Source organism: Sceloporus undulatus, chromosome 2 (assembly GCF_019175285.1).
Source record: "Sceloporus undulatus isolate JIND9_A2432 ecotype Alabama chromosome 2, SceUnd_v1.1, whole genome shotgun sequence".
In the NCBI taxonomy this organism is placed as follows: domain Eukaryota; kingdom Metazoa; phylum Chordata; class Lepidosauria; order Squamata; family Phrynosomatidae; genus Sceloporus; species Sceloporus undulatus.
Window position 1 is genome coordinate 274,912,085 of NC_056523.1, and position 15,440 is coordinate 274,927,524.

The following is a 15,440-nucleotide window of genomic DNA, read 5'->3' on the forward strand; positions in this document are numbered from 1 at the left end:
AGCATATGGCTAGATTCTTGACCATGAAATCAGAGTGGAATCAGATACAGAACAGTTCTGACAATGACAATTATATCATTAGCACAGGACATTAACAAAAGAGTTGGCAATGACAATGCCGATATCCTGGCAAAAAGTCAGATGGTTAGCATAAATCATGTATTATAGACATCCATTTTACAGTTCTGCTGGAGTGAGGAAGCATTTTGGGACTAGGGATGTAGATTGTGACCTCATTTGCCCTCTCAGACTAAATGAGAAAGTGTACACCCACAGGCTCCTTGACATGAGGAGATCATTTTCTCTGAGTAATTTTTGTACATGTTCATAAATGCCAAAAAAGTATGAAAACTCTACTGCCTTGTTGCATGGGCTATTATTAAAAAGCCAATATATAATAACATTTTGGATGGACTGTTTATGTCTTAGTGAGAAAAAACAATCAATTAAAATGTAAAAAATCTGTCTTTTTGTGCCTTTGATATGAGTGCATGTGGGGGTGATTGCTTAACTGTGTACAGGCAAAAGATGCAGAGACATTTCGCCCTGATTGCAGAAAACTCAGTTGAAGAAAGAAAACACTTGGTTTCTAGTGGACTCACACTAGCATCCATTATAGCTTGGAGAATCCTATACAGGAGGAGTAGGCTTCAAGTGGACCTCCAGATGTTCTTGGTCTGCAGCTCCCAGCATTCCCAGCACTTTATTGTAGATTATTTTATATTGTGTATTATTTTAATATTTCATTGTTTAAGGGAGGGAAGGGGGTTTCGGGATTTTGTATGGAGTTTTAATATGTAAGCCACCTCGATTATCTTTGATAGAGAGGCAGGATACAAATAAAATTATTATTATTATTATTATTATTATTATTATTATTATTTATTCCCCATCACTGGTTAGGTTGACTAGGGCTGCTGGGATGCAGGGGCCCCAGAAGTCTTTTTAATTGGAGGACGGTCAGCTCTGGCAGGAAGGCTAGTATTACTTTTGGTTTCTTGCAGGTACTCACAGTGGGAGGGCATATTACGTCCTTCATCATTATCACAGCATCCTTAAATATGAAGACTCTTACTTAGAAGTGCCGTTCATGTGTCCGCTGTGGCTCACTCTAAGTAGATGTGCACATGTTAGATATGCAGATCTTTCTCTGAAGAAGCCAGACACAGATGCTGGTGAAATGTCAGGAACAAACTCTTCTAGAACATGGCCCCCCTAAAACCCACAAAACCAATCTTTATTATTCCTGTGATGGCTCAACCGCCATTCATGCCTTAATGTTTCTTAGTGCTGCCTTCATAGGACTTTGGTGACCAAATTTTGCCAGACCATTAATTACCACGTAACTAAGACAAACCAGCCTGGCCTAGTGGTTTGAGCGTTGGACTATGACTCTGGAGAGCAGGGTTCAAATCCTGTCTCAGCCATGAGAACCCACTGGATGATCTTAGCCAAGTCACATGCTCTCAGCCTCAAAGGATGGTAGTGGCAAACCCCCTCTGGAAAAACTGGCAAACTCCATGACAGGTTTGCCTTAAGGTCGCCATAAGTCAGAAATAACTTGAAATCACACAATAACAAAAAATAACAATTGCAGATCTACTTCTGGTTTAATGGTGACATCCACTTGAAACCATCACAGAGCCTCAGAGGAAGGCCATGGTAAAGGCCCTCAGAACAAATCTTGCCAAGGAAACCCCACGATAGGAGTGCCATAAGTTGGAAAAGACTTGAAGACACACAAGAACCAAGAACATGTTGTGGGTAGGAAAAGATGTCAGAGGCAGGGAGGGTGACACCATGACTTCTCTCACTAGAGGGAGCCAGCCCTAGTGACGCCCCTGGAGACTGACCTCCTGCAGAGTGACCAATGTCCTCTCTTCCAAGGAGAAGGAGGCACCACAAAATGTAGGACATTCCAGAAAAATGCAGGCCACGACCAAATAAAAGCTAAAAACACTCAAAGAAATAGAAACCCATTCTCCAAACAGAAGGATGAAATGGAAGGCAGGTCCTGGAAAAGGAGGATGCTGGGTCCCCCTGAGAGTGGGCATCTTGGAATTCCTCCTGGACAGAAGCCAGAAATGGAGGACAGGTCCTGGAAAAGAATGATGTTGGGTCCCCCTGTCTTCCATTTCATCCTTCCGTCCAGGAGGCGTTCCCAGGTGGCCACTTCCAGGGGGACCTGGCATCCTCCTTTTCCAGGACTTGTCTCCATTTCCTATCTGAAATGTTAGGATAGGTCCCGGAAAGTGAGGATGTAGGGTGCCCCGAAAGAGGACATTTTGGAGTTTCTCCTGAACAGAAGGTGCAAATGGAGGACAGGCCCTGGAAAAGGAGGACGCTGGGTCTCCCTGAAAGTGGACACTTTGAAGCTTCTCCTGGGCAGAAGGTTGAAGTGGAGGACAGGTCCCGGAAAAGGAGGACAATGGAGGACGGGTCCGGGGGAAAAGGAGGACACGTGTTGCCCATGCCCAACGGGGGGGCTTGTCCCAGGCTCCGCTCTCTTCCTCCTTCCTCTGGCTTTTTCAAAAGTAGAGCCCCCTGCTGTCCCCGCCCCCTGTCCCCTGATTGGCCAGTCTTGGCTCGTCCTTTCCCCACCAAGCGGAGGGGCGGGGCTAGGTTAGGCCACGCCCCCGGCTCCTGCCTCGCCTCTCTTACCTAAAGAAGGGAAGAAGGCAGCCGCGGAGGAGGCAGCGATGGGAGAGGAGCCGCGGAGGCGAGCCTTGGCCCGCGGGAGGAAGCGCCCTCAGCAGCAGCAGCCCCAGCCCCAGCAGCCCTTCCCCTGCCCTCCTTTGCCCTCCAGCAGCTGAGCCCCTTTTGAGTCACCCCTCTTTTCTCCTCCTTCTCTGCTGGAAGAAGAATTAAAATAAAGCCCCTCTTTCTTGCCAAACAAAGGAAGCAGAAGGGGCTGTTTTTAGTTACTATTTCATACCCAGAGAGAGAGGTTAGTGGCTGGCGGTCTCCGCATCTCTTCCCCTGGTTTTGCTTTTGATTCCTGGCTGTTTCCCTGCCTTGGGCTGGAGAGATGCGTTCGGTCCGGAAAAGGTGGACTATCTGCACCATCAGCATCCTCCTGATTTTTTACAAGACAAAAGAGATCGCCAGGACCGAGGAGCAGCAGCACCAGCAGCACCAGCAGCAGCAGCAGAGCCCCGGGTAAAGGAGACCCCCGCCCTCCCCGCCCTCCCCGCCCCCAGACACCCAACGCCCCGAGAGAGAAGAGGGAGGCAGGGAGGGAAAGGGAAGGTGTGCAGGGACGACCCCCAGCAGCAGCGGGGCCGGGTCCTTGTCTTTCCGCTTTTCTCTACTACCTCCCTGGCTTCTAGCCATTCCTTCCTTCCGTTTTTTCTTTCTTTCCTTCCATTTCTTTCTTTCGTTCGTTCGTTCGTTCCTTCCCTTTCTTTCTTTCCTTCCCTTTCCATCCGTTTTTCCTTCCTTCCTTCCATTTCATTCCTCTCTATTTCTTTCTATTTCCTTCCTTCATTCCCTTCTTCTTTCCTTCCTTCCTTTCTATTGCCTTTCTTTTTCTTTCCTTCCTTCCTATTTCCTTCCGCTTTCCTTCTTTCCTTCCTTCCTTCCTTCCTTTTTCTTTCTTTCATTCCTATCTATTTCTTTTCTCCCTCCCTCCCTCCCTTTCTATTTCTATTTGTCCTTAGCCTGCGTTCTCTCTCTCTCTGCCTCTCCTCCCCCGAGGGGCTAAAGGCGGCCTTGGGACTCCTCCCGAGGGGCTCTTGCTCTGCCCTGCTTCGAGGGGGAGGAGAAGGGCTTCAGGTTGGCCAAGCAACAGAGGAGGGGAGGGCGAAGTTGGGGGCTGGGAAGCAAAGGGGGAGAGGAGGGGGTCTGGCCTTCTTCGCGGAGCCCTCCTGCTCTGCTGCGGGGCTTCTGAGCGAGAGGCTGGCTCTCCCTCGGAACCGGGGCTGCTTCGGGGGAGTGGCACTATCCCTGCAAGAAGTTGAGCATCGGGACCCGGGCTTCGCCGCTTCCTGCTTCCCAGCCTCTTCCAGGGCTGCGTCCGCACTGGAGAATCAACCCGGTTTGACACCGCTTCCCCTGCGCTGGCCAAGACTGAAGCCGCTTCCTTGGAGTTTCCCGGGGGACTCCCTCCCGGAGCTCCTGCCTTGGCCGCTTATTGGCCTCCGGGCCCTAAAGGCGCCGGGCCCCGTCTGGTCGGGGGCTAAGCAGGGTCGGCCCCGGTTAGGACTTGGGTGGGAGGCCGCCGAGGAATTGCAGGGGCTGCAGGCTGTGTTCCAGAGGAAGGGACTTGGCAAAACTCCTCTCTGGAGCATCGCTTGCTTCGGGAAACAAACAACCCTGTGAGATTCATGGGGTTGCCTAGGTCACAGAGGAACTGCCTTGACTATATATATATATACACATACATACATACATATACATATATGTATGTGTGTGTGTGTAGAGAGAGAGAGAGAGAGAGAGTTTTATAGTTATAGATAGCTATATAAGATATATACAACTATATATATATATATATATATATATATATATACATACACACACATATAAGTATATATAACTAAGATATATATAGTTATGGATAGGTATATAAGATATACATGTATAAACATATAGTTCTATATAACTAATATATATATATATATATATATATATATATAGTGTATGTATGTGTGCATCTGTAAAACTATATAGGGGATATATGATAGGAAGACTTAGCTCCTGCAAAGAAACCTTTCTCTCTCCTTACAAAAGAGCCCCTTTCTTTCTCTTCCAACAGCAGTCATAAAACCCCAACCTCCTGCTGCTTCTCCCTTGGGGCTTTGTGATCCCTTTCCTTCTGTCCAGCGATGGCCCAAAACTGTTGGAGAGGTTGGGTTTGCATGAACTTTCCAAAGGTCCTGTGGAGATATGGCTAGGAGGGGTACAAAGAATGACCAGGCCCTGAAGTCCATCACCTGGAGCCACGGCAGTTAAAGCGGTCTCAAACCGGATGATTGCTGCAGTGTGGACACAGCCCAAGCAGTACACACATATACACACAATCAGGGACTCAATGGAGGCACCCATCCCATTCCTTTCCAAGGCCTGGCTTCTTTTACCTGGCTGGGGCGATGCCAGGCTAGATGCCCATCCCTGGTAGTGCCAGCGGGGAAGGCTGGTAGTGGGGGCATCTAGGCAGGCATGAACTCTCTCCCCCTCCCTGTTTCCTGCTGGGTCTGTGTTGTGTTCTGTTGTGTTGTTGGCAGTTTTGCAAGGCTTGCACAAACAGGAAAAGAAAAAAAGCAAGTTGTCACACTTTGCCATCTTTGCCATCGCAGAGGCGCAAGGAAAGCTGAGCTGCTTTGTTCCAAAGCGGCAGAGGGCTTTCTTTCCTCCAATTCATGGGCTTTCCCTTGATTTTAGCCAGGTTAGATGGCCCCATTGCCACAAAGGCACCCTCAAAATGGAGGACATTCCCCCCCCCAAAAAAAACTGGGATGCAGCCGAATAATTGTAAATTATTTGTTTAATTATTTATTTGGTATGCCACCTTTCCTCCCACGAGGGACCCAAGGCGGCTCAGAGATAAAACATTAAAAAAAATCTCTGTAACATTCGAAACGATCAAAACAATCTATAGTAACCACATAAAATTATGTAACAATCTACAAAAGTTGAAAGCCTAACTCAAACACCACCAGCTCCATAGAAACGCCCCTGATTGTCAAATAGACATCAAATTCATGAATAGTTCTGCTTCAAACGAAGGATGTTTTCAAATGCCCCCTGGCTGAAATGGAGGACAGGTCCTGGAAAGGAAGGATGTCTGATCACTCCTTTGTTGTTGTCGGCTGCCTTCAAGGCCTTTCTGACTTATGGCCATCCTAAGGTGCCCCTATCACAGGGTTTCCTTGGCAAGTTTCTTCAGAGGGGGTTTGCCATTGCCATCCTCTGCGGCTGAGAGGGTGTGACCCAAGGTCACCCAGAGGGTTTTTGCTTGACCTAGCTAGGATTCGAATCCTGGTCTCCTGTGTCGTAGTCCAATGCTCAAACCACTACACATTGGTCTTTGCTAAGTCTCTGTTTGGATACCTGGCACATTCTTCCTCCATCCTATCTGTCTTGCTTCTCATTCGTTTTTGAAATTAAAAGCTCCCTGATCCTCTTTCTGGGGGCTCTTTGTTGAAGGCTAAGTGGTGCATCCTTTCCTGTATTGATTTGATCTGTTGAATGTATAGTTTAAATGCTGAACTGTGCAAAGTGAATTTGAATTTCCCCAAAGCCGTTCTACACTGGAGATGTCTCAAAGTCCCCCTATGCCATCAGAGTTGAAAGTGGTGAGGTGCTTCCCCTCACCACATCCTTTGAATTCAAGTTTGCAAGAGAAGGGGGTGGGTTGTCATTTCCTTTAGTGACTGGATAAGCAGAAGGAAAATCTATTAATTAATGATTCCAGTGATGTTAGTTTACTGCTGAACAAGGCATTGCAAAAGCTGATTGAAACTTCAAGTGGAGTTGCAGACAGACCTTCTCTGCAAAAACATGAGGCAATGTTTGTCTGTTTTCACTCACAACAAAGCAAGAGTGTACGTTCCCTGTCTACGTGTTACCTACCTATAGAAAAATATTCTAAGGTTTGTTTTTGCTTTTTGGAAAGCCCTTTGTTTTTCCTGTCCCTTGAGGGCTATATAGGGCAGTGGAGGTCAGCTGTGACACCATGACCTCCCTCTATGTCGCTGGGTTTTGGGCCTACTAGTTTTTATCAGCCCTATCAAGGACCACCAAACCCCTTAATCCACTAAACCAAGACAGAGCGGCAGAAAAGTGACTTTCTCCTTGCCTTTCTGCATGCTTTCAAAGCACTTCCATTCTTATTCAAGAGGGAGACAGTCATAAAAGTGTGCCTTTTTCCAAATGGATTTTCCCAGCATAGCAAAAAGCACACTTTTACGACCATCACTCTCAGAAAGACAATGGAAGTGTTTTGTGGGCATGCGGAGAGGTTAACAGAAAGGTGCTTCACTGCTGCTCCTTCTTGGCTTACTTTTGTAATGCAGTAACACTAAGTGATTATGGGTGTTGCGGTCTAACCACATCTGCACAGGGCCCCAATGAAGGATGTCCCATGAGCTTCTCCATGGTGGAAGAAGATGGTTAGCCCTTAACTTTCATGGCTCAAGTGTGGCTCAACAGAACAGTGCCTAGCCTAGCGCAATGGAGGTTTCAACCAAGAAATTACTCTTGAAAGGGAGGAAACAGCTACATGAGTTTCATACCCATTTTTGCTGATACAGTAGGCCCAGTACTTCCTGCTATATCTGATTCAGTTTTGGTGTAACTAAAAAACAAACTGAAAACATTGACAGTCTTCACTGTTGCTATATCTGACAAAGCCCCCCACAATGCACCTATTCAGCCAAGCAGCAAAATGAGCAAAGAGTTACTGAGGCACTGCAGACTGGGACATTTGGAAGTGTCAGCTGTGCGCTAAAATACATGGTGTGAACTTAAAATAGGAAGCTAGAGAGACCCCTCAGTCCTGTTGCAATTGCATGTCTCATTACATTCTGAAACCAGGAAAGCACTCCAGTCATTCCAACGCTCCCTGATCTGCCATACCACAGAAGCAGTTTAGTTGGGATGTTACCAGATTGAAAAGGTAGTTTTTGGTGTCATGTTTGATTAATAATGACCATTAATGTGAATCCCAAGAGTTATGATATTGTAAATCTGGATTATGATCCTGTAAGCACTGAACAGGATACCAGGCATTATGTGTGCTCAGAGAAGGGACCTAACCTATCAGTGTTATATAGCTTGATAGTGTGGGCTGCAGATTTGTTGTTGTTGTGTGCCTTTTAAGTCATTTATGACATATGGTGACCCTAAAGTGAACCTGTCATGGGATTTACTTGGCCAGATTTGTTCGTAGGAGGTTTTGCATTAGATTTCCCATGAGGCTGAGAGAGTGTGACTTGCCCAAGGTCACCCAGTGACTTTCATGGCTGAACTGGAAATCAGACCCTGAGTTGTAGTCCAATACTCAAACCACTACACCATGCTGGCTCCATCTGTTTAATAAACTTGAGGTTTAATTCACCCAGTGCTTCTATCTGTTTAAGCCCCAGAAGGGGTCTTTAGGTTATTTGTCCTCAGTGGATGACCTTCTCAGTGTTTACTCCCAAGATGTGTAACTCTTTGCCAAGGGAAACTAAATTGGTGCCCTCCCTCTTTGTCCTTCCATCAGTAAGCACCTTTTTATTCAGGCAGTTTTTGGGAAATTTACTAGCTATTAAGAATGTGGCTTTTAGCTGAATGCTCTCAAGTTGATTTTAACCCAATAGTGTCTTAATACTAATTGTGATTTTACTATTTTAACCTTTTTGTCTATTTTTATTTGTACCTGTTTTAATTTTGTTGTAAACCACCAGGATTCCGGTTCTAGAAGAAAAGTTGAATATAAATTAAAAAAAATTAACAAGATGAGAACAAAGAATACTTTTTTTTGGTTATTTCTTTACTGTCCTCATACAGTAGAACTTCTTACATATAAGCCACTCTTAAGCACTTCACTTGGATATTTTCCATTTTTAAAAAAGGATTGGATTCTCCGAGAACTTCAGTAGTGTCAACACAGCAAAAGGATAGCAGATTCCAATAATGTGTTTGTCTAGATGAGAAATGCGGAAGCTGTGGTACTCTAGAAATGATTATACTCCAGTGCCCATCAGGCATTTCCAGCCTGTCCTATGGTGGTAGATGCTGGAACTTCATCAGCACCTGGAGAGTCGTAGGTTGCCCATTTCTCCTCCAGAGAATCCCTATTTTACACTTGCTGCACATTAGTTAATTCTGAAACTGCACATTTAATATTTTTGATTGTAAAATTATGGATTACCAGTAGGTCATGAGAGGGAAAATCATGAGATAAAGCAAAGTTTAAAAAAAAAATTGAAAAATGCTTTGATATCATTAAGCACCCTCTGCTTGGAATCATTGCTGCCTGCTAATTAGTTGACTTTTGAGATGGGTTTTTTTTAGTGCTACTGGGTATAAGGGTACAATTGCTGCTTCAGCTTTTATCGCAGTTCATAAGCTGAACAAAAGCAGAGTCTGCTGAACATAAAGGCTAACATTTAATTCACATGTGTTGCAGTTGTTAACTGCTGTCAAGTCAACTTCAACTTATGGTGACCCTATGAATGAGAGACCTCTAAGTCACTCTTTTCATCAGCAGCCCTGCTCAGGTCTTGCAGATCAGGGCCTTGGCTTCCTTTATGAAGTCTATCAATCTGTAATGCAGTCTTCCTCTTTTCATTCCTAATATTGAGCCCTAGGTATGGAAAGTTTTGAACTATTTCAGTATCTCCATTATCTACTTTAAAGCTATGTAAATCATTTATGTTTTTGAGATGTTCAACTATAAACCTGCCTTTGTACATTGCACTGTGGTGTACTGAAAGGAAATACAAAACATTAGGAATAAAGTTATGATATGACTCATTTTGAACTGTGGGCAGGAAATGGTCATTTTGAACTGTTGAAAGAAAACAAAGGCCCTGTCCAGATGGGCCCTTTGTGGCGTGTCCACAATGTGCTAGGGTTGCCTCGGAGCAGCATGTGCACATGCCCCACAACCCTAGCATGTCATGCATGTGCTGAGCACAACGATACGGCACAGCTGCGCTGCCTCTAAACAGCGCTGCACAGCTGCGACGTAACCGTGCCATCTTTGGCGCTTTGCGGTGCCACAAACAGGAGCTGATTTGGGGAGCTCCTTTGCTGCGCAGCTGTGCTGCACAATTTATATGCTGCGGTGCAGCTGCGCAGCAGAGAGAGGCACCGAGGAGGCGCCTCTTTTTGGCAGTCTTACCCCGCCAAACATTCATTGCAATAAACTTTTGCAGGCCAAGTACCAGTGTGCTTGGGCTATTTTTGGCTACAGAAAGAATAATCAACTTGCAGCCTTCCAGCTGTTGATGAACTGCAATTCTCATCATCTATTACAGTCAGTATTGAGTGTTAATGGATAGATAATGGATTATAGTTTGCACTAGTTAACTACAATGACACAAGTTGGCCATTACTGGTCTACAGCAAGGATTGGTAATTGTGACCCTTCAAATATTTTTGAATTTCAATTCCCATCATCCCACTTCATTTGTCATGCTGGTTGGACCAACAAAAACATCTGGATTGCCACAAACATCTGGAAAGCCACAATTGCCTACCTATACGTTGCTGGGTTACCTTGTTATTTTAAAGGTTTTGTGGATAATAAGTTAACATCTATTATTTTATAGATTGTAGCAATCACTCTCAGAAGGTATGTAAGGCTGTTGTATTTCTTTCAGTGTTGTAGCTTGTCATCAGTTGCGTTTGTGTGTCCACCAAGGATATACTGTAATTATTAACTTACAGTGGGTCTTTCGCTTACATGGGGGATCTGCTCCGGACTCCACCATGTAAGGGAAATACCACATATGCTTGAGCCCCATTAAAAAAAATGGGGCTCGTGCACATGGTGTGCGGTGCACACGCCATTATGTCTTCTGGCATGTCTGCATATGATGCAGGCACATTGTATTTTGTTCCTAAATAAAATAATTACTAATTTTAACAATTTTCTTCGTGCTTATGACTATTTGGAGTTTGGTACTTATTCTGTGCAAAATTATCACTTTTATTCTCATGAAGGAGCATTTTCTATGCAGAAAATAACAGCAATTTTTCACAGAGTAATTTTATTTTCTGTACAGAAAATGCTACTTATTGAATTTTTAAGAATTTTGCACACAGCTGTGAATTTTGCACAGAATAAGACCTGAACTGCAAAGATTCTCATCAGTCCAGTATTCCTCCTTGTTATTGTTTTTGACATATGAGAAACATTTTTTTAGTGGAAGTAGGCTCCACTGGACTCAGTGAGACTTAACTTCCAAGGAATCAGATTGAAAATCAAGGGTTTTCAGCATAGTGGAACAGTGAGGCACCCCCGGAGTTATTTTTTTGCCCAACAGCCACAAAAATAACCTGGATCTTCTTCTGTATATATTGCCATTATGTTTACCCAAGTAAAAAACAACAACCAACATACACACACCTCTTTGCTGTTGGTAGCAAGAGCTTCATGGTGTACAGACAGTTGATAAGACCGATGATGACTTTCCAGATGAACTGTCTTACTGAATATGTCTGTGAGTTCAAAGCTAAGCTTGCCTTGCCCTTTCATAATGTATTGCTTCACAGTTTCTCTGTGAAAACGTTTTAAGCTAGGGATCTGCTGTCAATGAGGACTAAAAATAAACAATATATAAAGCAAGAAATGGTTTGCATTAAAAAAATCACTGGGGCCATAAAAATGATATATAATGTTGCAAGTAAAGACCAGTGGCACAACCTAGCTGAGGTTAAGCACTTGAAACCTCATTTATTTGCATGGTTTTAGACATGCATCAAAATACATTGAGATTCTGGGTATAGTTTCATGATTGCCCTGGACTGGAAAGTCCTTTTCAATGACAACTGAGATGAAAATAAGTACACCAGGAATAAGAGGCCAAATGGATCATCAAGAACATCTTGGTGACTTTGGCTTGGGAGGAGTATCGTAATGCTGAACATCTGGGATTTACAATTCCTCCAAAGGATTTCAGGTTGCCTTTGTATACCACAGTATATATCTCCTTCATTATAGATGTTGAGTAGACGCTGAATTCTCAGGTCTGCTGTATTTCAAGCATTGCACTTTAAGGATGAAAAAACATTGTGAAAATCTTAACTCCTGGTCCCATGCCATTTCCTGAACATTCCTAGTGGAATTACACTTAGTCCAGTATAAGCAACAATTCTTTCTACTGAAGAGGACAGGAAGGAAAAAAATGACCAAAATTAATAAAATAGGAAAATAGCATGTATGTTTAATAGCTAGAATGCCTGGAGCTGAATGGGGATGAAATTAGGGGGAATGACTGTTTTTGTAACAGGTCAAACAGACATCCTCTTCATGTCATCCAGGGCCTGTTTATTGCTCCAGGTGGTGCCTAGATGTCTGCATTTGCCCAAAATAAGGAATGCTGGAATGCCATGCTGGGACAGTGAGCAAAAACAGTCCTGATAAGAGAATTGATGGTGATACCCACGTGGGGCATCAAAATGTATATTTTTTGTAACCAACGAATCAGTGAAGAATTCCTATGTTTAATTCTATGTACCAATCAATGTATAGCTTGGAAGTTGTTTGAATCCCTATAAAAGGATATGTCGCCTGTTGATCAGGGCTTCAGACCTTTGGAAAATATTCCTCTGAAGCCAGCTGGCTAATAAAATTGCTGAACTTTCATGCACTTCTTGGTCTCCCTAACTTGGTTTTCTTGGGATACCTGCAATACTACTACAATTTTTTGTCTGTAGTATGATGCATTTTCTTTGTTTTTCTTTTGAAGTCTTAACTATGATGTTGTGGCAGAAACACTGGGTGAGAGCAGGGAGCAATAATGGCTGGGTGTTTTTAAAAAAACACAACAATTCATTGTGCATTGAATTAGAAGGTGGAAAAATGGTGTAATGAATGCTAGTGTTGATCTTTCCCCCTGGATTAATATAAGTAATATCCAATAAAGATTGCACAGTCTTTCATTATGGCATAGAACTTGTGGCTCCTAATTTGACTCTTCTCACAACCTATAAAAATGATTATGTATGAAGTAAAACTGGTTCAGTTTATTTCAATAGGTGGCAGTCTTCACTGTAGATCAATACTGCATATTGTATGTAGTGCAAATCCAGCAAATACTTATGCATGATTATTGATCCTATGAGTAGTCACAGTCCATGGTGACAAGATGCTTTGGAACATACTGAAAGCCTTTGCACATATTGATCAATATGTTGAATGAGATTTTTACATGGGGCAAATGGAATTCCATTTATTGTTTAGAGCCTTGCAGTCACTGTGTTGATGCTAATTTATTTTGTGTGGCTGTTTTTTTGGATGTGGAACGTTCTTGATTTAGGGAAAAGATTAGATTGTACAAGATGAGGACAATCCCTGACTGATAGTCTGGAAAGCTGTTTCTTGTTAAAGTGTATAATAATGGACTAAATTAGGGAAAGGCAACTGTGAACTTCCTGCTGCTTTTAATTTACTTTTGTTTTGTTTGAAGCCCAAGCAAGTGAGGGGTGAGGGCAGCTATAGTCCAGAAATAATCTGGAGGGATGCAGTTACTGACCTCTGAACTGGACAGTAATCGAACCTGGTAGAGGAGAGAGTCTCTTGATTCTAGAAATGACTGGATTGGTCAGCAAAGAGAAATGTTGTACTTATGTAGTTGATAAAGATAGGAGGTCTTTTTAGATTTTTAAATTTGGTGCTGATTTTTTTTTTTTTATAGATACAAAAAGAGGAGTGAAAGGCAGGGAAGGAAAAGTGCAGAGGGAATATGTAAGATTCTTAGGATAATCATAAGCTAGCCATACCCATTAATATAAGCTGACCATATGGCCAAAAATCTGTTTTAAGTTGGCATGTATAAAATGCACATTCATGAAGAGATAAAATGGTAAGATCTACATGTTATCTGCTGATTGCTTGATAGATAATAAATATCTTTCCAGCCCTGGCATATATATGTTTTTGTCCAGTAGGGGCATGCAGAATCTTTTAGGGTGGAAGAGTTAACCCAAACAGTGTGCTTTAGGTCTAACAAATGTATTTGCTCAAAAACAATTTTAAACATTGAACTATGAACTGTGTTGGTTAGAAAGCATGGAGATCAATATTGCCTCTTTTTCTAGTGATTTTTTTTTTTTAAAAAAGACAGATAAACAAGTGAATAAAGATTCCTACATTTAATCATCCATGGTGTGTGTGTACTTCTCCCCTCCCAAAAAGCAAATTGTAATTTTATCATTTTATTTAAGGGAAAGCGTTGTATAAGGAACAGCATTTTACTATGAGACTTGAACATCCACCAATTTTGATATCCATGAGGGCTCCTGGAACCAAACCCTTTCAGATACCAAGGGCCCATTCTAGACACACTTAGAAATTGGTTCCACTATTAACTGTGTGTCTTATAAAGTAAGGCTGTAGGCATATCTAGATTTGCAGGTAAACAGACATACAGTGGTACCCCGGGTTACGAAAATAATTCATTCCGCCGCCGCGTTCGTAACCCGAAATCCTTCGTAAGCCGAAAAAGCCATAGGCGCTAATGGGGAAAAGCCGCGATTTCGTGCGAAATAGCGCCGAAAAGCACCAAAAATTTTTTCGTAACCCGAAAAAACCTTCGTAACCCGGAACAGTTTTTTCCTATTGATTTTTTTCGTATACCAGGAATTTCGTAAGGCGGTGCTTTCGTATCCCGGGGTACCACTGTACATACATATGGCTACAAATATGTATTTCCCTGTATTTCAATTTATCACATAAGGTAGAGAGCTAGTGTTTGAAAACCACTAGTTCCAAACCATTGTTCAGCATAGGAGATTAGCTTCACTGGTGGGATAGACCTGGGATGTAGCTTTCTTAAGGTGGATCTTATCACATTCACCCATTGTTGAGCAGTATGCAGCCTGTATGCAACCCTGGCTTCTCTTGCAACTTTTCAAGAATGGGAAAATGTGATAAGATCGGCCTTAAGAAAGTTACGTCCCGAGTCTATCCTGACAGTGAAGCCTATGCAATAATCTCCTGACAGTGAAGCCTATGCGATAATCTCCATAGAGAATGAATTAGTATTTTTGTTTTCATTTTCATTTGGATCATGGGCATTAATTTGTTCATTGATATGGGGATTGATGAAAAGTGAGATGAATTTCTGGCATCTGTTTTCACTCTGTAAGAATGTAGGACAGATAGGAAGGGAATGTGAAAGACTGAATCAAACGGTGAGGAGATGATATTCTATCTAGGCCATATTAATAAACTGAAATGAAACAAAATGACCAGGTCAATCTAACTTTTGAAAGGGGATTAGACAAATCTTCGGAGGTTAGGGCTATTAGTGGCGAGTAGTCATGGTGAATATATTGTAAGAATCTGTGGCAGCTTCCTTCATGAACATCAGTTGCTAGGGAATAACAAGTGGAAGGAGTTATTGTCCTATATCTGGCTTAGGGACTTTTCATAGGCATTTGTTCAACTACTATAGGAAACAAAATGTTGGACTAGACAAGCTTTTTGTCTGACCTGGCAGAAATCTTCTTATTTTCTTCTTACTAAATTGTGATATTTAGCAGTGATTAGGTAAGGATACTTGTGGAGGATGCTACTAACCAAAGTAACAGGCATGCATTTGAAGAATTAAGTTCAAGTGTATAATAGCTCATGCTACCAACTTCTATCTTTCAGTTAGTCTCAAAGGTGCTGCTAGATCCCTTTGCATACACAAAAAAGGCGAGAGCTTTCACCAATTCTTACTTATATGCTGTTACCTACCTTGATCCAACACAGGGAGAGGTGGGTTATAAATATATAC

The 15,440-nt window shown here is 42.8% G+C and overlaps 1 protein-coding gene across 2 annotated transcripts in view; it reads left to right on the plus strand.

Moving 5' to 3' along the window:
- Positions 1–2,680: 2,680 nt before the first annotated feature.
- Positions 2,681–15,440, plus strand: part of ST8SIA4 (ST8 alpha-N-acetyl-neuraminide alpha-2,8-sialyltransferase 4) — a 107,457-nt gene continuing 94,697 nt past the window's right edge. Inside the window, exon 1 of one of the 2 annotated variants that reach the window (XM_042455824.1) lies at positions 2,681–3,159. In XM_042455824.1, the coding sequence (XP_042311758.1) occupies positions 3,029–3,159 (131 nt within the window). In that variant the 5' untranslated portion in view covers positions 2,681–3,028. Of the gene's footprint in view, positions 3,160–15,344; positions 15,422–15,440 lie in introns of those variants that run through there. The other variant, XM_042455826.1, reaches the window with a different exon arrangement.